At 47.6% G+C, this 23,081-nt stretch overlaps 2 protein-coding genes across 5 annotated transcripts in view; both read right to left on the reverse strand.

The window, feature by feature from the left end:
- LOC146188114 (ATP-dependent RNA helicase with zinc finger domain-like) overlaps positions 1-23,081 on the reverse strand; it is a 153,915-nt gene that overhangs the window by 123,305 nt on the left and 7,529 nt on the right. For 3 of the 4 annotated variants that reach the window (XR_014707483.1, XM_084603635.1, XM_084603636.1), the window contains exon 3: positions 22,555-22,737. Coding sequence is in view for 3 of the 4 variants with exons in the window: in XM_084603635.1 (XP_084459761.1) it covers positions 22,555-22,737 (183 nt within the window). In the remaining variant the exon portion in view is untranslated. The remainder of the gene's footprint in view (positions 1-22,554; positions 22,738-23,081) is intronic. The other variant, XM_084603637.1, reaches the window with a different exon arrangement.
- LOC146188115 (uncharacterized) lies at positions 8,214-9,067 on the reverse strand. The gene has a single exon (XM_084603077.1). The coding sequence runs from the start codon at positions 9,046-9,048 to the stop codon at positions 8,299-8,301; it is 750 nt and encodes a 249-aa protein (XP_084459203.1). The 5' UTR covers positions 9,049-9,067; the 3' UTR covers positions 8,214-8,298.

The following is a 23,081-nucleotide window of genomic DNA, read 5'->3' on the forward strand; positions in this document are numbered from 1 at the left end:
CCTCATTCAGCTTTGACGTCTGTCCGTGCAGTAATCTTTTGCGTCTTCGTTCGCTGACACTGTGGAGGCCGCTGGAACAGTACAATGTCGTTCCGCATCGTTTACCTCGTTCAGCTTTGACGCCGGACCGTGAGTACTCTTTTACGTCTTCGTTCGTTGACACTGTGGAGGCCACTAGAACAGTATGATGTCGTTTCGTGTCGTTGACCCTGTGCAAGTTTGATGTCGGTCCGTCAGTACTCTTTTGCACTTCGTTCGCTGACACCGTGGAGGCCGCTGGAACAGTATGATGCCATTCCGCGTCGTTTACCTCGTTCAACTTTGATGTCTGTCTGTGCAGTAATCTTTTGCATCTTCGTTCACTGACACCGTGGAGGCCACTGGAACAGTACAATGTCGTTTCGCATCGTTTACCTCGTTCAGTTTTGACGTCGGTCCGTGAGTACTCTTTTGCGTCTTCATTTGCTGACACTGTGGAGGCCGCTAGAACAGTACGATGTCGTTCCGCGTCGTTTACCACGTTCAGCTTTAACGTCAGTCCATGAGTACTCTTTTGCGTCTTCGTTCGTTGACACCGTGGAGGCCACTAAACAGTATGATGTCGTTTCGTGTCGTTGACCCTGTGCAAGTTTTAAGTCGGTCCGTCAGTACTCTTTTGCATCTTAGTTCGGTGACACCGTGGAGGCCGCTGGAACAGTATGATGTCGTTCCGCGTCGTTCACCTCGTTCAACTTTGACGTCTGTCCGTGCAGTAATCTTTTGCATCTTCATTCGCTGATACCGTGAAGGCCACTGGAACAGTACAATGTTGTTTCGCATTGTTTACTTCGTTCAGCTTTGACGTCGGTGCGTGAGTAATCTTTTGCGTCTTCATTTGCTGACACTGTGGAGGCCGCTAGAACAGTACGATGTCGTTCCGCGTCGTTTACCACGTTCAGCTTTAACGTCAGTCCATGAGTACTCTTTTGAGTCTTCGTTCATTGACACCGTGGAGGCCGCTAGAACAGTACGATGTCGTTTCGTGTCGTTGACCCTGTGCAAGTTTGATGTCGGTCCTACAGTGCTCTTTTGCATCTTCGTTCGCTGACACCGTGGAGGCCACTGGAACAGTATGATGTCGTTCCGCGTCGTTCACCTCGTTTAACTTTGATGTCTGTCCGTGCAGTAATCTTTTAAATCTTCGTTTGCTGACACCGTGGAGGCCACTGGAACAGTACATTGTCGTTTCGCATCGTTTACCTCGTTCAGCTTTGACGTCGGTCCGTGAGTACTCTTTTGCGTCTTCATTCGCTGACACTGTGGAGGCCGCTAGAACAGTACGATGTCGTTCCGCGTCGCTTACCACTTTCAGCTTTGACGTCAGTCCGTGAGTAATCTTTTGCGTCTTCGTTTGCTGACACCGTGGAGGTCGCTGGAACAGTACGACATTGTTCCACGTCGTTGAGCTCGTTCAGCTTTGACGCAGGTCCGAAGCACATGTCTTCGGACATCTTCTATCCAGCCGTTGTTGAATTGTATTTTCTGGTTGATTATCTGCACTGGTTCCGTTAAGGGTCCTCGTTGCCATGTCAGACTTTGCGTCTTCGTAGCACTACTGCATGTGGCGTTGCTTGCCGTTGACAATAGTTTTTGGTCGCTCGTCTGCGCTGAGTTCATTCAGAAATGTCCTCATCGCCATGTCAGCCTTTGCGCCTTCATGGCACTACTGCACGTGGTGTTGCTTGTTGTTGACGATAGTAGCTTTTCTCGCTGCTTGTCCGCATCGGTTTCTTTCATAAATTATCCTCGTTGCTATGTCAGCCTTTGCGTCTTCGTGGCGCTACTGCACGTGGTGATGCTTGCTGTTAACGAATCGTAGTTTTTCTCGTTGCTCGTCAGCGCTCGTTTCGTTCAGAAATGTCCTCGTTGCCATGTCAGCCTTTGCGTCTTCATGGCGCTACTGCACGTGGCGTTGCTTGCCACTGACGATAGCTTTTGGTCGCTTGTCTGTGCTGGGTTCATTCAGAAATGTCCTCGTCGCCATGTCAGCCTTTGCAGCTCATGATGACACGATCGATGTTGTCAAAGAAACAAAATTTAATAAAAAATAAACTGGATTAGAATAGATTACATAATGGAGCTTCCGACGTTACGTCAGTCTCGAATGCTCTCCTCTCGCCGATACTCCCGCTATCGGCTCCGCTTCTCCGTTATCGTTCCGTCCGTTTGTCGGTAGATGCCGCTAGTCCCTCAGCTAACACCACCGCTAACAGGTGTCATGAGAAGGGAGAAGCTGGAGTGTGAAGAAGAGTAGGCATAAGCTGGCATGCCTTAGGGACGCTCAGTGCCTGGACTGAAAATAAACACCCCCATTACGTACGTAACAGTTGTGGTGGAGATTGCAGGTTAGATCAACAAGGATCCATGTTGTCTTCGATGAAGCTGCCGACTCACTGGTTTACCACCCCTACCATCTAATATGGCTCAAGATGATGATGGTGGGAAACTGGCAGCAGTATTGTGAGCCGCGCACATTTGGTGCGAAATCTGACGAGGACATTGACAAGTGCTTGACCAACTATGAACATATTGTAAGGACGGGCTTGGTAGACCAGGTTTATTAGAGACCGCCTGCATCCATTTTTAATCTAACCGGTGACGCCCACAACCTGTGTGTTACAGCTGTGGCATGACTGGACACATCTCTCGGTACTGTCGTCGATGAGGCCTGCTGCCACAGGATCGCCGCCTGGTGCCCAACACTTCTGATTGCCCTAATACAAAATTTTCTCCACCGATGCCTGGACCTACTTATGATACCTACCACTCGGCACAGATACGAAACTTCTTGCCTGCGGTGCTGTGCAGCGGAAGTTCGGCCCAAGGTCGCAGAAGTGATGTCAAAGAATGCATGCTGTTTGCGAAGTAATTTCTGCAATGCTTGGCGGCGAGGAGCAGGGAGGTCCAGATTGATAGTGCTGAAGAGAATAGAGAGGCATCCCTAGCAAAAATGACCAATAGGGAGCGTTATTGGTTCTATAAAAATTTGTATTGGTTCTGTAGGTATTCTATGTGTTGTATCTGCATTTCTATGGGACTTATGTAGAAACTCATAAATCTTTATAGGCTGATACATATTTGTCCTATAGGCAATAGCATTGGTTTCATAGGTTTATCTGTGGGTTGTATAAGAAAAGTATCAGACCAGTACAGAAGCCCATACATCTCATAGGCTGATACATGCTTGTCTTGTAGATCAGTACATATTGGTTCATGTGTCTGATACATCAGTATGCCTTTGTTTATGGGTCTTACATACAGGATCAGTCAGTTGGAGATTTTAGATCTTTTTTATTGCTTACTTTTCAATCTCGGACACATCCTCAAAACTCACGCATTCATCCCGTTTATTGAATGTTGCCGTAACGTACAATGTTAACCGCAATAACAATTGAGAACGCCGCGACACAGAAAATATTAATTCTGCGCGCGGTCTCAACAAACTGTACGGTTGGCGCCGCGAAACGCTGCTGCTGTTGCGACTGAATCACTGAATGAAGAGGGGGGGCCCAGCTAAGTCACAATCACCTACATGTGAAGAGGGCATTGAAATGGATTGAGAAGCGCGAGTCCAAGCAACTGCACCCACTGCCGAAGCAAGAGGAGTCAACGTCGAAGAGTACGGCTCGAGTTGCCGAGCGCGATGCCGGCGGTGCTTCGCAATCTCTTTCTCTATGGCTTCGCAGCAGAGAGGTAGGTTTCCTTCTCCCTCACTCTTACTCCCGCGCAAAAGTTCCCTTGCATGCCTCTCTCAACCTCCTTTCCACCTTTCCTTTGAGCACGCATGCCCAGCTCCGTAGAGGCATTGACACTGGTGCGATCGCCGATCGGGCAGGCGGCACTTCGGTGCTCTGTGTTTGTCAGTTTTTGCCTTTTTTCGGGGTGCTTCTCGAGGATATCTACGTTCCAGCGCACGTTCAGCTTTTGATTAGGTGCGTGTGCAACTTCGGGCTGACGTTTATACTCTGTCAGTGTATGATGTGGCTTTGCGTTGCAGAATGCCGTTGCCTGCGCGCCAACAAAGGAATTTGAATCGCGTGGTGCGATATAACGCAGCGCCGAGTTTGAAAGTTGTCGGCACGATTGATGAAACTTTTTAGCGTTAATCTGTTTTCGAATGTCATGCGCACTGTGTTCAAGTGGCAGAACCTGTGGTGAGGCACAAGACGGAATGTTGGTTCAGCATACCTCGGCATTCAATAATGGCGGCGCCTCCCAAAACTGCCTCGGCATGAATATGTGCACAATCGCTGTTGCCGGTATATATTTGCGCCGATTTCTTGAAGTCGTGGTGCTGTCGCGCTCTTGAAATTGCTTATTTTACAAGCTGTAACACAATTTTTGATTTCTTTCAGGTGCCTTAGTATTGAAGAGACTACATCATCGGGCCGAAGTCCGCAATCTTGGAATCGAGGGCTACCTGGATGCAGTCAATATTTGGATTGTGTGCCAGTGTGCGTTGCCGCTGTCATTGTGGAATAAAATGTGCATGCATGCACCTGCTGCATAACTCATCGCGAGAAAAGAAAACATAGCTGTTCTCTCCCTTCAGGTGTCCGGAGAGGTAAACAAACACACACAGGTACTTGACGAGACCAATATTCAATAAGACCTGCAAAACCAGTAGGAAAAGCTTACTGGTTTTGTAGGTCTATCAGATTATTGACAGCTGTGGGCGTACTGGCATTACAGACCTATCTGTTTTACCAGATGCCATAGGACCGATAAAACCTAACCTATACAACCAATAAACAACAAGACCTATAAAACCAACACTCCAGCAGACCCGTAAAACCAATAGGCTAGGATACCCATACGACCAATACTCTGGCAGACCTACAAAACCAATATCAATAATCTGATAGGCTATTAGTTTTCTATTGGACTTTTTTGCTAGGGATCGGAAAAATGTGCTGGTGAGGAAGAGGGGGCAGTAAGGGCGGTGAGGGACACCGGCTGAATGCCCAGGGCGCAAGGAAAACAAGTCCCTTTGGTGAGCACTATAAGCTCAGGGGAAGTGTTCAAAGAAGCAACAAGCGCTGAGCATGCTCAAACCAAACAAGACTTGGTGGTAAGGCGATTCCACAGGTTAGATGGCGATCAGAAAGCACGATGAGCACATCCCCGTCATCAATGTCGTCAGAAGCAAGCGCGATAAACTGTTTGCATCCAGGAGGCAAAACTGTGTCACTAGCGGCAAGCAGGCGATATCGGGGTGTGGGCTGATCAAAAGACGGATCGATTTCGTTTATATGGAAGACCCTGTCACGACAAGAAATGCTGGCTGATGCATCAGACAGAAAATCCCAGCCAAAAATAACAGGGTGAGCGCAAGGAGACATCACAGCAAATTGTACATGATGGCGGACACTGTCAACAAAAACTCGCACCTAGCGGATATAAGGGAAGGCAGTCCTTTCCGCGACGTTACAGTTCGGAAGGTAGGCAAAGTCACTGAATGTCAGCCGCAAAAGCACCAGAGGTCTCGTGTGAAATTATCCGGCACGTGTCGATACACAAGTCGAAGACTCTCCTTTACATGAAGCCTGTGCTGGCTGAGCATGCTCAAACGTACCGAGCCCGCCGACTGGCCTTATTTACGACACCGGCCTTCCAGGCGCTCGTACGGGTCACGACGTTTGCGTTCAGGCGGCGAAGGCGATGTTTAGATAGCATGCCCAGTGGCTGTGCCAATGTACAACGGTTCTTGGAGCAGCTCACATTCGAGCTCAAATGAATGACGTACGAACAGGAGGGCGATGAGCTACCAGTGCACTCTGACCTCTCCTGCCGCCGTCTGGATTTCCTGGACTCGAGCGCGCCGGATCAACCATGGCTGGAGAAGAGCCCGAAAGAACCTGGTTCATGTAGATACACAGGCCGGCATGGTTCCTGTACACGGAGCTCTGCAAGATGTCTGCTGCCCCGATTTATGACCTGCGGAGTATCAGCGTGGCTGGGGGAGAGTAGCACACGGTGGGCATACCGGCGGCCTGCGACCGGATGGCAGGCCAGCGGACTTCGCCCCCTCTTCAGGGATTTTAGCAGCATGATGTGCGGCCTGCACGCAGAGCCAGCCTGACGCGATGACGGCAGTCTTTGCTTTGGCCACGGCACCAGTGGCAGAGCCTACCAACCCGAGCCCCGACTCTTGTCCTGCAGCATCGAGCTGCTGAAGGACCAGCTGTGCGACTCCTAAGGGGGAAAAAGTCTTCCAGGTGGAGGTCGCGATTAAGAGAGGAAGGATGTGGGAATTCAACATTTCCCTCACCCGCACGATGTGGCAAACACACTTTCTCTTTCTTTCACGGGGACCCTCATCTTTCTCCTCCTGGCCTCCTTCCCCCGGAGCTGTGGCAGAGAGGGCGGGGGTGAGAAAACTGGCGTAGCACGCCAGGCGGCCCCTCCTTCCCCTCCCCTCTCATTTCTGCGAACAGCATCTGCATCCAGAGAGACAATGTCGCGTCACCGGAGCGCGCGGATGCTGCTACAACACCGAGGATGAAAATTGGGCACTCCCAATAAACAGCTTGGCCTGCTGGCCGTGCCTCGGTGTTTCGTTCTTCCCTGCCATGGATGTGGTCCGAGCTAGCAACAGGGCATCCGGTTCTGACAGCAGAGCCTGAGTCCCGTGAGAACCTCCACAAATCATATTGGAGGGGCGTTCCGAAGGACTTTTTTGATGGCCGAAGAATGCAGTTTTTTCTCCTAAAACTGTAGTGGTTAGTTTTCAGATAGGAGGGGGGCATCAGAGAAGCCTCGCGAAGCGGCGAGGTTGAGCGGCGAAAAGCCGAAGGGGTACGGCGTCTGGAAGGCCGGTAACCATGCGGCGCTGTGGAACTTTCTGACGAAGGACAGTGATAATCAAGGCATGAATGGTGGTTATAGCTGGATAAGCGGTTATAATAATCAGTTTCCAATTAGTAGTAGCCGCGTCATTCATTTTGGAGTCATTGACGACAGAAACAAGAAATATTGCCCCGGTAGCCACAGTAATAACAAACAGGGTGAGTTGGGTGCCAGGTGGGGTAGCATGACGGCGCTGTTGCAGGTGGGGCCAATGCGGCGACATGAGCACTGGGAGGCACCGTAGGTGTAGGCGCTCCAAATGCAGGCAGCAAGGATGTGATCTGGGCATACGCAAGCACGAGGCACAAAGGTAGGGGCGGCCGACAGTGGGAGGGGGGGGGGGGGAAATCATGGAGGCCAACTCTTTGATAATGCTGAGGATGTGGCTCAGGTGCAGAGCGGCACGAATCACCTTGAGCTAGAAGCTCGATGAATTAGTCCACGGATAAACACACAGAGGTCGAAGGCTTCAGCAGAAGTGAAGGAAGGCTGATCAGGCTGGAGGCGGATGGACTGAAGTTCATCCAGTCGCTGACAGACCGAGATGACGGCGTCGATGGTGGTACGGTTCTGCACGGCCAGGGCATTGAAGGGGAGTAATTCAATGCCTTTAATGACGTGCTGGACCTGCTCGGCCACTGGCATGGTGCCATTTACACGCCGATAAAGTGTGAGGACGTCTTTAATATAAGATACATAAGGCAAACGGAATACATCTGTGTGGTTGTGCAACAGGTGGGACTGAGTCGTTCACAAAAAGGTGGATGTGCTGGTTTTTGAGTTTTCAAACTCCACTAAACAATTTGGGGAATGCTCCCACGACTGACTTGTCACCTGGATTGTCAGAAACTTGGTACGTGATCTGGACAAGCCCCAGGTTGGTTGCTGCTGTCAAGCTTAAGAGTGGTGCACAGTTTCCTGGAATTACAAAAATGTCTTCTTCAATGCACTTATCTTTGTATCTCATTGTAACACAGACTTCGCCCAAAAGTTCAAGTGGAGACATTGATTTGTATGGGAACACTCTGATGGATGTTTCTTGGAGATTCACATTTAGGCGACAACTCTTGAAGTCATTTTTGCCAACAGTTGACACTGTAGCACCCGTGTCGATTGCGAAAGTGACTGGCACATTGTTGACAGTGAGAATAGCCTTTGGAGATGAACTTGCTTGAGGGGAAGTCATGGCAACAAAAACATACTCGTCGCTGCTTGAACTGGTGTCATAGGTGGCTGCAGGCTCTCTAGTATTTGAACTCTTCTCACTGCAGGCTAACTGTGTGTCAGAGTCATTGTCACAGTCCACTGCGTGTACTGTTCTCCTGGTTGAGCGACAGAATCGTGCAAAATGACCAACCTTGTTACATGCCTTGCAAGTCTTGCCCATGCAGCACAACTAGATTGACCGCCTTAGTGAGGCCACTTGCCGCCACAGTTGCGACAATCTGCTGAGGAGACACGAGGTCGCTGCGGTGTGTAGGCCTGCCGTGGCATCTGTCGTCCATTTCTTGGGTGTTGGCCATGGTGTTGTCCTTCCTTGTGTACTGCGAACGCCGCCGCATTGTTATCGAAGTGCTTTTCGATTTTGGACACATCCCGTTCGATATCCTCGAGCAATCTTCCTTGCTTAAGTAAGTCCGGTAACATGAGGGAATGAAGCATGGCATACTTTCGGAGGCGAGATGACGTTGTGGCAAGAATGATTTGGTTCTTGACTTCAGAGTCGACGTTTTCGAAGTTACAGTGGCGAAAAAGCTGCCGGAGGCACGCGTAGAAGGCGTCCAGTGACTCACCAACATTTTGCTGAGCTTGACGAAATTTATAGATAGCAAATGTTGAGTTCACTCGCGGCGCAAAATATGCATTCAGTTTCGCTTGAGCAGCATCGTATTCTGGCATCGATGTACTCTGCGTGGTTTGGGTCGTGCTTGTAGCCGTCGCACCTTGCGCAGCACTCTCGGGGAGCGAGCGATATATGTCGTAGACTTCTTCACCGACGTAGTGCAGGAGGAGCGCTTTTTTGCGTGCATCTGCCGAGATATCGCAAGCTAAAAGAAAGTTTTCGAACCATTCTATCCACTTCGTCCATTCCTGATCAATATCATTCTCGTCGGTAGCGCGCAGGTCAAAACTTATGAAGGCAGGGAGCACATGTGCCATGGCTACGATTGCCGGTAGCCGCTTGTTGCTGATGGGTGATTGGACGGACTGACTCTTGATGTAGTGGTACTCACATGAGATAAAAGAGCATTTCTGACACCATCTTAGTGTTCCCGGAGACTGTGATGGGGTCCGACTGATTAGATTGGGCGAGACACTGATGAAGAGAGCCTGTTAGTTGAGCCGCCATGTTTTTATTCCATAGTGGCCAACAGAGTGGTAACATTCGGCTAGATGCCAATTACAAACACTAAATGTCCGTATTTCTTCTGCGATTTCTCGTCCTGCGACATGGCTCTCCTAGAGTTCTGATCAGTGACCGTGGACGCCAATTTACAGCTGAAATGATGGAAGTACTCATTCATCTCTGTGCCTGCAATTACAGTCGTTCAATGCCATACCACCACCAAATGAATGGGCTTGATGAACACACCACACGCACTCTGACCACTATGTTGGCGATGTATGTCGATTCTGATTACAAGAACTGGGATGACATCCAACCTTTCGTACATACACATATAACACTGCGCAGCATGAGACGACTGGCTACAGTCTGTTTTACCTCCTTTATGCTCGAGTTCCCCACAGCTGTCTTGATACCATCCTTCTTTTCTCCCTCCACAACAAACCTTCTATCACCGCCACTCTATGTTGAGCCAAAGAAGCTCGTCGCACTGGCCGCCTACGCATACTGGACTCACAGGAGCACTCGAAGGAGCGTTACGACGACAGACACCTCCTATGTTATGCTATGTCCCCGGTGATTTAGTGTTGTTGTGGATGCCACTGTGCAAGCGTGGTTTATCCCAGAAGCTGCTGTTTTACTATAGCGGGCCTTTCGTCATTCTGGAGCGCCTAAGTGACGTGAAATATGCGATATCACGCCACACTGAAAGAGGCTGATGCTCACGCAGAACCCAGGTGGTGTATGTCGCTCGGATAAAAAGGTTCCACCCTTGGCACCTAACTTGAATTGCTTGCCCTGGGGGGCTTCATCTGCGAAGGGGAAGTGTCATGTGCTTTGGGGCGTCATGAGAAGGGAGAAGAAGCTGGACTGTGAAGAGGAAGCAGAAGCTGGTGTGCCTTTGGGGACTCCCAGTGCCTGCACTAAAAATAAACATCTATATTATGCCCAGAGTATGTAACAATATTATCAGTGTTTTGTAACGTTTTAAAGGAAAAACTTCTCAGAGTAGAGTTTTGGAGCGAGGAAGTAATTATTAATGTCCTGCCATGCACAGCCGTATGACTACAAGGAGACCTATACTGTCTTCAGAAAAACTTCGTAGTTGAAGAAAAATTCTAAATAGCGACGCAAGAGCTTTTGCTAAGTCCGCATCGTCGCATTGGAGACCAAACACAGACAAGATCACCCGTCTCATGTATTCACTCTCGCGATGCCGCAGATTGTAGTGTCGCGCATCCTGCACCTGCTAGTCATGGATGCCCAGCCTAGTGAGTTGGCAGGCTTCTTCGGCACGTTGCGAAAAGTATGCAACATCATCACTGGGGTGGTCAGTGACATGAGGAAGCATGGTGTCAAGTGTTGTGGTGACTTGCCGGCCATAAACAAGGCTAAACAGAGTCATATTGGTCGTTTCTTGAATGGCTGTATTATATGCGAACGTCATGTAAAGTAGGACTTCGTCCCACATTTGTGTTGAACGCCCACGTACATAGAAAGCATGTCAGCAGGAGTCCACAAGAACGGTGTCCATAAGCCTTTGAAAGGTCGCTGGCGCAGAGCAAAGGCCAAACGGTGTTATCTGAAACTCGTACAACCCGTCTGGAGTGATAAATGCAGTCTTCTCGAAGTCCCTCTCGTCTACCTAGATTTGCCAGTACCCAGCTTTGAGGTCCATGGAAGAGAAATATTAATTACTGCATAGGCCATCTAAAGCATCGTCGATTCTGGGCAGGGAGTAAACATCCTTTTTAGTTACATTGTTCAATTGTCGGTAGTCAACACAAAGCCATAATGTTCCGTCTTCCTTCTTGACAAGTACGACAGGTGCCGCCCAGGGCTCTGAGATGATCTAATAACATCGTGATCAAGCATTTCCTTAACTTGTGTAGTAATTGCGGCACATTCTTTAGATGAAGCACAATAGGGTGACTGTCAGAGTGGTTGTACTGTATCATCTGTAATAATACGATATTTTACAAGGTGTGTTCGGCTAACGGGTGGCAGTGACACGAATGCAGTTAAGTAGCAATTTAGGAGGTTCCTCAGCATGTCTTACTTCTTGAGGTCGTACCTTATGACGGTGAGTTCCTCTTGTTCCGTTCGAGAATCACAAGTGAAACTTTACGCGCACCTAGTTTCAGCGATGGCATCAATATAAGCAACAGTTGTTCCCTTATTTAGATGCCAGTGTTCATCGCTGAAACTGGTGAGAAGTCGACTTTACAATCTTTGAGAGAGACAACAACCCGAGTAACAGCAATGCTGCGGTCGAGAAACAAAGGCGGTTTACTCTCGACAACACACTCAGCTTCCCGGAGGGTATGCACACCGACGGTCACAATTGTACTACAGCTGGGAGGAACAGCCACGTGCTTGTCAAGAATGTGGAGCAGCACCGGCAGAACACAGTTAGCTTCAAATATATTCTTTGTCGAAAACTGAACCGGCTGAGATTGCAGGTCAATGATGGCACCGTTTTCCATCAGGAAATTCATACCCAGTATAACGTCTCTTGAGGAATCTGCTAGGACAACAAACGTTGCCAGGAAGGTTCGCCCTTGCACTGACTCGCGCTGTGCACGTTCTTCTAGGTGTAATCAAATGTCCTCCAGCGGTACGTATCTGGGGGCCGTCCTAAGCTATCATAACCTTTTTGAGTGCTGCGGCAAATGATCCATTCAGTATGAAATAATCAGCCCCAGTACCACCAAAGCGGTTATGGCGACTCCATCAATTGAAAGCTCTAAATCGGCTAGCGGTGGCATCTTGCTGCGGCAATGTCAAGGTGTCCGATCCCGGCTGCAATGCGTTGAAGCGGTGTGGTGTTGTAGAGAGGCCGTCGGGCGGCAAAGCCGTTGGTCTGGGTGTCGACTTGTCATAAATTTATGCGGCTCGGTAATCATCGTCGTCGTCTCTGTGTCGATCGGCGTTGGCCAAGTGGCTTGTGTTGTTGGAAGGTCTTGTAGTTTTCGTCGTTAAGCAGCCACACCTCCAGAGGCTGCTGCGTCTAGTTTCCCCTATGGGGACATTGAGACTGAACCCGTGGCTCGGGGGAATTGTAGCAACGGGGCAAAGGTGATCGGCGGCGTAGTATTGAGTCTGGGTGAGCTAGGTAATCTGCAATTCCCGTGGGCGCTCTCCCGGCAGCGGACACAGAGCATCAAAGGGGAACCTGCAAAGACCCACCTCTTTGTATGAGCGGCGACGCCAGACATGTCCAGCTTAGCCACAATGGTAGCACAGCGGCCGGTAGCCCGCAGTTCGCCAGACGTCAGTTTGACGGCGTCTGAGTCGCTGGACGAGTCTATGGGATAGTGGCATTCGGTGAGCGGCTGGTACAGGTGCTTCATAACGCGGTGTTGAAGGCGGCAGAAAACGACTTGTGATGGCAGCATAACTCATTGTCTGCAGCTGTGGTGGAGGGGTTGCGAGAAGCGGTCAGGCACCCAATGCTTGTTGCACTTCTTCGTGAACATCGGTCGCTGATGCAACTTGCGACTGAACTGGAATAGGCAAATGTTTCACCAGCTCTTCACACAAAACTACTTGAATAGTTTCACACGGTGAGTCTCCTGACAACATGTTGGTTCCCTCAGTAAACGAGGACAGCATCGACACAGTCATGCGCTCATCCTGCCGGCCCCCCATGTCGAGCACTCTCTCGATGGAAGAATCTTCCTTGACAAAAGCAACCACAGTCGCTGACGGACTGCGAATCAGGCCGGCGAAGAGCTGTTCCTTCACACTCTTCATCAAATATCGCACCTTCCACTCTTCCAGCATGCTTAGGACTGCGCGGCGGAAAAGGAGCTTCATGTCCTCCCCGTACACTATTCCACTTTTATTTGGGTAATAATTGCGATTCTGTAGATGATCAGCCCTTTCTTTGCGGAAAGCGCTAATGAATGCTTTCAAAAATTTCGCTTTGACTATGTCCCACATTTGCAGGCGAGACTAGTGGTTGACATAGCAGGTCTGCGCCAAGTCCTCCAGGGTAAAGTAGACATGGCGCATCTTCACGTTAGCGTCCCAGGCATTGAAGGCGGCCACTAGGTCAAACTGGTCTAGCCAGTTTTTGGCGTCTTGATGGGGAAAACCATGAGAATGAGGCAGGTCTCGCTGGCGAAGCAGGACATTCACAGCTACCGCTTGTGGGTTCATACTGACAGCGTGTCTGCTTGTCGACCGTAGGTCAGAAAGCGGGCTGAATTTGGGAGATAGGCCACTAGTCACCAGCTGCCCTGGTGAACAGGCGTGTCTACCCGGGAGTTCCTCCTTGGCTGAAGTTGTGGCTTGAAGGGGGTGTCTGGTACATGAAGGTCTACTCAGCATGTCTCCACCAGATGTCACGTTAGTGAGAAGACATGTGAAGGCCAGAAAGCTGATAACACAGAGAGCCAGTGTCGAGTTGTCCAGGGCTGTCTGGTCCAAGCGTGAGAAAGGCACTTCATTGCTTTCTGCTTCTCTTTATTGTCCTCTTCACTCTGGCATCAATATCACTGCTGTGCTCCATTAGTCTTGTTGATACACATTGCCACATGTATCATGCAACTGGTGTGGTCCCTCGTGGGAAGTCAAAGAGACCCAAGTGTGCTGGTGATCGTAGGCTGTGTAATGGGCTGTTGCCGTTCTAATTTAACCAGTGACAATACAACAAAGAGAAACACCGGTTGTACCATGTGGCACGAGCACCCCATCGTAGAATGAGCAGAAGGTGTCATGCTCACTTCCACTATCTTGCACCAAGGCGCATATCGTCCATATTGGTCAATCAATCAATAAAAGACTTAAGGCTGGAGCGCAGCAGTAATAATAAAGGTTTCCATCATTCAGAAACCTGCCAGTGTGCTGTCGCAATTATGACAGGATTGAACACAAAATGCTTCCCTGTTTGAACAAACGACCATTATAAAAAAGATGCCATAACGAGCTGACACACGAAATAGTTGCGGCCATCATGAATGTGAAGCTCGAGGATGACTGGCAGCCTTTGTCTTCCTCTCAAGCAAAAAAATTGCATTCATCTTTGGTTTTATCTGATTTTATCCTTGATTTTATTGGCAACCTTTACATGCACTCATTTTACACATTTTTTTCTCCTTAATAGTCTGGTTCACGGCTTGATTGTCCTGTGCATTTCTCCATGCTCTGTCCTCGTCCTGCTATGCAGCACTGAAACTGATGGAAAACCAACTAGCCCAACAGATTGTCCTCTGCGTATCATGCACTAACTGGCCCCATAACTTGTTATTCATCAGTGAACCTTGCGTGCAGATTAATTCTGACAACAGCCAAGTTTTGTTGCATCATGACATCTGTTAGTGTGCTGCAAGTGTGTGTTACATAAGTTGCTCTCCCACACGTTATTCCTTAGCCACATGCTGTGGAGGTGACTAACGTGTGGTACAGTCTGTAGAGTACCTGTTTTACAGTAGCAGGGTGTAGTTAAGCTCAGCACCAGAGTGTAGTTAAGTTCAAACTGTAGTGGAGGTTTCTTCCCCTCGCATAATCAGCACTTTGTTTTTACTTTCTGCAGTATGCATTCAGGGGAATGCAAAGCTATAGCGCAGTGTACTCACAGATAAGTTGCAACTGTGTGGCAAGAATCGGACTAAATCTGTCACCTTTTATTATGTGCTCTGAGTGGTCGTATCTGTAGTGACTGCGCTATATAATGCAGGCTTTCTGCATTATGGTATGTGTTTGCAGTGTATTTAGAAAACTAACTTATCGTATTTCAGTCTTGCCTCGATAGTGCAATGGTTAAAGAGCTCGACTGCCGCACCAAAGCATGCGGGATCAAATCCCGACCACAGCAGTTGTTTTTCTATGGAGGCGCCCGTGGTGCTATGCGATGTCAGTGCATGTTAAAGAACCCCAAGTGGCTGAAGTTTCAGGAGTCCTCCACTACGACATCTCTAAAGCCTTGAATCCCTTTGGGACATTAGACCCTACAAATCAAGCCAAACCTATATTGCACACCAAGAAAGCCTTACTTGTGTTGCTTATGAGTTATGAATTGTAGAAAGTATATAGGCTTGCTCTTCTAGCTAGATATGCCAAACATTAAGAGGTCGTGGGTTTGGATCCTACTGGTAGCATACTGTTGATTTCACTTTCTAATCAATCAACTTTCAGTAATAAAATAATTACTATTGATACCCCATTGATCAACAATACCAATCAGAAAGAAATTATTATTACTCCTTTTATGCTTTTCTTGGTTTTAGTGACTGTTGGCTTTCTTCATATCTACAACTTTTGCGCAAATCTTTATGGCCCCCATTGTATAAAACGTGCGTGTATTATCTAAAGGATGCTGCACTACTTGAACACCTACCTGCCTGTTGCACCTAGTTGCATGAACAGTTCGCAATGTGTTCCATATATTTTTTTTATATTTATTTATATTACAGGTCATCCTTGCCTTTCAGAGTGCTGCAACGGTTTCTGAGACAGAGTATAAGCTTCTGAATGAAACATTTTGCTTGATAGCTACTTAAAGTAAACTTGTCTCTTTCAAGGTGTTTCAAGTTTATTACCCCCGACTGCAATCATATGTTAGGTCTTTTTTGTGCCTTTAGGAGAGTTTTTTTTATTTCATACTGTCTGCCATGCACTGCCTTATAAGAGAAAGCAGGAACACAAACAACACAATTTACATTCCTGCCTATAAGCCCTGAGGTTACAAGGCTGAATAATTTAAGGCAGGCCCAAAACTGCATCCTGTTAATGCTTATTATTGCTATCGTAATAAGTAAGTTGGTAAACAGGAGTGAGCTATTATCCTTTTTCACACAACAGACTGGAAAAAATGTCTCTTCATATTTTTCTGCCTTTCTTGCAAACCTCTACAAGCATTCTAAAACAGCGCAAAAGAACAGGGACAAGAGAACAAAACGTACAACACAGCGCTCGTGTTGTACGTTTTGTTCTCTTGTCCCTGTTCTTTTGCGCTGTTTTAGAATGTATACATACCAACTCGCCCAGGCTTCTATTTTGGCTCTACAAGCAGTACTTGGCACTGCACCATACTGGATTACTATAGCTTGCTTGATTTTATTTTGTGTACTATGTGGGTTGCAAAAACCTATGTACCGTCTTTGCCAAAAGTAACCAGGCTGCTCCGAAGGCTGCCAGAGAAAGCGCGCGGCGGCGTTGCTCTCGCTGTGGCCTATCGGTGCTTATCAGCTCCGACGGTACAACAGCTGACGTAACTTCACACCCTCACTCTCGCCCGTTGGATGATAAAAACTAGGCGCGTATGATGTGCGGGCTGCAGTTTCACACGTGCAAAGCCTGGTTGTGCCCAGCGAGGGCTCTCAGTATAGCGACGGGGCTATTCGCTCTTCTTGGCAGCTGCGGATAACAGAAAAGCAGGTGATAGTAGACACGATGAGCTCTTGTTGTTCGTTTCTAGGATGAATATATGCTAGGTTTGCCAGACAGTGTTGCCCTGTAATAAGGGTTCCGCGAACGAGAAATTAATCAACCGCTAAGAGTGAGGAAGGGAATGCAAGAATTTGTTAGAATCAATCATTGCGCTTATTTATACACAGCCTCCCCAAGGGGCTAACATAATTTTGCGAGCCTAAAAGTGAGATAAGGTGGCTTTAAGGGTTCACAAGCTTTCCCATATCTTTGTACCGGAGTTATGGTCCATAAAGTGGCAGTACGCAAGGCACCTCAGAGAAAGCATTTTGAAATTTCAAGGTGCGTTATCATTACTTTAATGTACAGGCACATCAAACATGCAGAAAAGCGCAATTGTGCTGGTGCGTTTCAGCAGCGGATTACAGAACACAAGCACGTATAATTATATAGCGAGAAACGTGATCTATAATATCTACTTCAGGGCAGTTGCCGAGAAGAGCGAATAGCCCCATCGCTATACTGAGCGCCCTCACTGGGCACAACCAGGCTTCACACACGTGAAACCGCAGCCCGCACATCATAGGTAACTAGTTTTTATCATCCAAAGGGCGAGAGTGAGGGTGCGAAGTTACGTCAGCTGTTGCACCCTCGAAGCTGACGAGCACCAATAAACCACAGCGAGCGCAACACCGTCACACGGCCACGCGCTTGCTCCGGCAGCCTTCGGAGCAGCCTGGTTACTTTTGGCAAAAACGGTACCTCTTTAATGCCGCCAAGTTGCATTGGTATGTGGAATGAAAGTTAGAGAAATAGGAGTTGCATCCTTCAAAAAATTTTCATTGCCACCTCTCCTACTTGAAAATTGCTGAACCTTTACAGATGGTAATTTTTTTAATTTTCAGATAAACATCCCATTTCAGTCTACAAGCTCAGGGGTGAGAATACTGCCTGCACACAGTAACCATCCCTCTGCATGGAACTTGTACTGATGTGACAACCTTCAAGACTGAAAGCAGGCCTTAATATGTCATGAATAAAATTATTTCAATCTTCTTCGCAGTAACTACTTAGATGTTTCATTGAAGGATGCATTTGACATAAGGTTGAATGTGTCAGATTTCGAGCATTCCTGGGCTTTTAAACTAGTTCATGATTACTGCCAAATTTGTTAAACTGTGGTTACCATGGCTTGATTCTTCTACATACACATACAGTGACATGTATATCATATTAGAGACATTTGTAGGCTCATAATGAGCTTGTGTTACCTTACTAGATATTATTGGCTGGGATATATGTCCTCTGCAGGTCTGCTAAAGACAATGGGGGATGTCCGACATGGATCATTGTGGGATGTGTAAACAGTTTCATTTAAACATCTGTCAGATGCCCATGAGAGATCCATTGGAGGTCCGCGGATCTCTCCCGGCGCTCCTTGTTTACATCATGACGTCGATGTCGCGCTCTCCTGCTACGCGAAAACAGTGCAGTTTCATGGAAGTTTACGCATCGGAGAGCTCGTTTTTTAATGCGAACAGCAGCAGTGATGACTCTGAAGACTAATTCAGCTCTTCAGACATAAGCACTGACAGAGAACCTATGTCAAACCGACCCGAAACGTCAACAACCATGCCCCGATGCTTCGCCGCTATCGATGGTTTCACGATTCGAATTTTCTCGCTTTCAAAGTGCTTCTTGACAAGTGGCGTCATCCAAAGGGAAATAAAAGAGCCCTTTTTTCAGTTTTGCTGTTGGTTTTATTTTTTCCGTCATGCCGCACCCGTCCAGATGGTCGCCGGAGTTAGGTGACCGGTGCTCCTTGTTTACATCATGGCATCGACGTCGCACGGTCTTGCTGGGCGGAAACGGCCAATTTCCACAGAAGTTGACGCATCAGAGAGCTTGTTTTTGGATGCGAACAGCAGCAGTGATGACTCGGAAGATGAATTCAGCTCTTCATACTTTAACACTGACAGCGAAACTAAGTCAAATCGATCCGGAATGTCGACAGCTGCGCCCTGATAAGTTTCGCTTTCGCCCCCGAAAAGTGCTGCTTTTGCTGCGAGCTGATCGGAAGAGATCGCTGTTCTAAAGGTCACAATTACTGTCATCTGCAGGGTAGCAATGTCTTTTGGGCAGTATTACTTGCCGTTGGCAGCACAAGCAGTCGTGTTTCCCGCTAGAGGACAGCCAGAGGTCGACCTCGACTACTGTTTTCTTTCCCAACTCAGCGAATACTGCACACAGAAAGCTAGAATTTGCTGCAATGTTGCACTGGTCCCTGTTGTAAAAAGCGTACACTTTGAAAATTTTTTGTTTTATTTGTGTCAAGAAACGTTGATGCTTTTAAGTGTTTGTGTTTTGGAACTACAATTTTTTGCTTAGTTTTTTTTCATCATTATTAAATATATTGAATGTCACTAATACTATTGTGAAGAGGAATTACTCCTCTACAATTTGATACTACACTCCTGTACCGAGCAAGTTTTGTTAAAGAAAAAATATATTAATGACACCACCCAAAAATCACCCCTTTTCCCGCAGAAAGGAATGTGTTAAAGCATTCGGCATGTGTAGAGCAGCTCCACACTTCTCGCATTCCCACCAACTCTCACTTTTCTTTCCCTTCACCTTGCACATTTGGCATTGCCTTAAGGTGTTCTTCTTCACTGGGTTCAGCGGGATTTGGCATTGAAAGTGAGCCCATTCTGCTGCCTCCAAATGCATTAGAGATGGTCTGGCACTCTGCAACTCTTGTCTGCGGTAGCCGAGAGCTGCCATTTCCTCGACAATTTCTTCAGCAAGGCGGATTTTCCAATCCGTATAATTTCCTTTTTTGCCACATTTCTTGGATTGCAGTACGTAAGGATTATAAACTGCTATGTCAAGAATAAAAAAAGTTATTTCTTATATCCTTTGGCGCACTGCTGCATAATGGGAAATGACGCTAACTGCTGATCTTGACGGTCATCTCCCACGCCCTTGTTATACAGTCGAACCCGGATATATCGAACTCGAAGGGGATCGCGAAATAGTTCGATATATCGATAATTCGATATACAGAAATCGGCTTGTGACGGCACTTACGATGCGAAAAAATGATATCGTATTTGTCGCGTAATCAACAACCCACTCGCATAATGAACCCACCCTCCACTTTTGCACCCGAGAATATGAAGAAAAAAAAATGCGTTAAGGCCAGCTCGCTCACATGCAAGCGACTGAGCGATCTCAGCGACGAGCGGCAGCGACAGAGCGAAAATTTTCAAAATTGTTGGAACTGCGTCCCTCTCGCTGCTCGAGCCACCGCGGTAGCTCAAAACGAGGTTTCTGTGTCGCCGCGGCAGCAGAAATCGCGAGCATTTTCGCTTGCATGTCGATGGCGTGCGTCAGTCCGTTTCGGTCGTCTCATCCACAGCTCATTGGCAGCGTGCCAAGATGTCGCACAGCGATAACCTCAGGGCGCGTTTATCTTTTGATTGCTCCTGCGGTGGCGGGGAGCGAACTTGGCAGAGTGCCGGCCGTGATGGCTTGATTGCAGAAGCCTGGTTCGATTTATCACGCCGCGCTTGGGGTGGGCGTCATGATCGCAGCAGCTGACCGCGTGCTTTCGCTGATTCATACATGCAAGGATAAATGATAAAAAAAAAAATAAATAAACATCCCCGCAAAAAAAAAAAGCCCTGCCGCTTCTAACGTCCGCAGTCGCCATATCTTACGCTACGCCGCGTGTACAGCATGATAAGAAAGGATGACTCTCGCAAAACAAAACAAAAAAAAAAAAACAGAGAGCTGCCGCTTCTTAACATCCGCAGGCGCCATAGCCACGTCCGCCGCAGTGCCGCCGCACGCAGAGGGTTCGCAACACACGCTGGAGAAAGCGTCTGACGTCTGTCTGAAAGCGGGCTGAGCAGGCTTGGCGCATGCGTTGCGCGTGCTGAAGGAGAGAGATAGCTCAGCAAAAGAATGGGCACACCCATGCACATGGCTTGCAAACATCATGTGTTGGCGCGTGCCTTTGGGGAATGGGCGCGGCGCTGCCCAGACTAGCCGTCGCCGAACTGTCCCCTCTCATTCCTTCCGCGTGTGGCTTGAAAACGTGACGTGGCAAACGGCCAAGGGTGATGCGATCGTCTTTGGGGAAGGCACACTTTCCAGTGCGTGGTGCGGAGTTCGATATATTGAACGACCGGTGAAATTGAGTTCGATATATGACGCGGCTTTCCTATACTTTTACATGGGATTTTCAAGGGAATATTTCGTGAGTTCGATATAACCAAAATTCAATATATATATCCGGGTTCGATATAACCGGGTTCGACTGTATCCAATTATGCCTTTAGGTTTCAGCCCTGGCTCATTGCCCTTATGGCGTCTCTTTCCGGTGTCAGTGATTTCTGCTGCACAGGGCAAGTTGAAATCACAGTGACAGGTTTTTGGTCCTGCCACCGAATCGCCATGATTTTGTGGAAAAACAAGGTCTCGCACTGATCCTTCTTTAAGCGCATGCCTTTGAACTGTTTCAGCATGTGTTTTCTTTTCACTTGCACTATTCCCAAAGCATTGGAGCCACCATTTTTGATAGCCAAAAAAAATTAGGGGGGGGGGGGGGGGGGATACCATTCCAAGTAAACAGTGTGGCCGTCACCAAGCCTGTCGCCGAGGGTATCAATGACAACAGCTTCGCTGCACAGCATTGACGAGGTTGCGTCCGACTGTGTTTTGGCCGGTGTATATTCAGAAATTCAGGCAGTAACCACTGGATGACTCACAAAGCTTACAAAACTTGATGCCGAAACATTCATGCTTCGATGGGTTGAACTGGATGTATGGCAGGAGGCTATAAAATTTCATTAAGTTTTCATCCACTACAAAGCATCTCTCGGGAGAATATGCACTTTCAAAAACTTTCAGCAGAGAGTCAATAACTGGACGAAGCTTGTGGAGTCTCATCAGAGCTTGTGGCGTCCGCATTGCAAAAGTGAAGGTACTTTGATAGCTGCCAAAACCGCTTCTGCGACATCACTTCTTCAAAGATTGGAGTTCTGATCACACTCCTTTAGACCAATAGGAATGTAGTGAAACTTGACTCATCAAAATACACAACGCAATGTAAAGCTTCATTTTTGCTGGTGTTGTTGGGAACCATGTAGGGTCTGGCTTCAAACGCTGAGTCTCTTTTGCGAAATCGTTCGTATATTTGCACACAGATTTCCACATCTCATTATTTATCAGGGCATTTAAAAATTCTAGCAGAGAACTTTCGCTAGTTAGAGCCCCATTCATGTGACGTTCAAGCCCAGGTGCTTCCTTACTTGAGGTTTCCTTACTTTTTCAGCGTTTTCATTATCTTTCCAAATCCATTAAATCATCTTAGGACGCTTGGCTGATGAAGCACACGGGCTGTCTACTAGTTCATCTGGCTCAAAGCAGCTGTCTGAGTTGCTGTCATCTTCGGATTATGGCTGAAAAGAATCCCTCACGTCGGCAATCATGTCTTCGCCATCATTATCAAAAAGAATATCCAGAATTTTAGCGTCGGAAGGAGCGAGTCCGACCTCTGCTGACTGCCATTCTTTTGGGCACGACAGTAGTGAACAAAGCACACAAAAAATAAAAATAAAAACTTTTCCAACATTGTGATGTGCTGCCATTCTATGGCAAAAGTACAATTCTCAGCATCTAACAACAATTTTATAAAACACATAATAATAAGCACCCGTCGTTTCGCCAGCTTTGGTAGCGAATGAGTTAAAACTGGCGTTCGCATCCGACTTTACAATGATGGTTAATGATACAAACAGCTTTCAGCCAAATTTGGAAACATTGTCAGACTGGGATGCAAAATCATGAAGCTTTGCAATCGCAGCTACTAATATCTAAATGCCAAATCGGAAACCAGCAAAGGTGAACTTAGTTCATGAACAAACATCTATACTCACAATTGTTTGCAGCTTGAACTGCCAGAGCAGTTTAGTGTCCTTGTCGGAGACCGTGCACTTCAATCGCTGCTTGCACGTCAGTTTGAGGCCCAGCAAGTTTTCAGTCATCACTTTCAGGCTAGCCTCTGGGTACATGGCCTCCGACCAATACTGCAGGAGTTCCTCCGCATATTCCTGGTAGCCCTACAGTGAGCCAGCAGGTTTATCAGAATACCATCATCCAGAGGGGTGGAAGCAGGCTGGGGTATTTTGGAGCAGTTCAGGGAGCAGTAATAACGCCGTTTTGAAGCAGCTTTGGTGGAGCATTTGAATTATGTTTTGGAGCTCACTTTTAAGGTCAAACACCTTTGATAATTGCGGTTTCCTTTTTCTGGGATACAAAATTCCCAATATGATTCCTTTTTATGCAATTTAGGTGCTTTTCCAACTTCGCACTCATCTCTGACAAGACAAATGGCTAATGCATGTAAAGATGCATAATATAACACAGGCTAACCTGAGAAACAACTTGGAACAGACTAGCAGTC

The sequence above is a fragment of the Amblyomma maculatum genome, chromosome 5 (assembly GCF_055883805.1).
Source record: "Amblyomma maculatum isolate TAMU_Amacu chromosome 5, ASM5588380v1, whole genome shotgun sequence".
Lineage (NCBI taxonomy): Eukaryota > Metazoa > Arthropoda > Arachnida > Ixodida > Ixodidae > Amblyomma > Amblyomma maculatum.

Coding starts and splice junctions, on each gene's coding strand:
- LOC146188115 (XM_084603077.1), bottom strand. CDS start 9,048: ATGGCACATGTGCTCCCTGCCTTCATAAGTTTTGACCTGCGCGCTACC.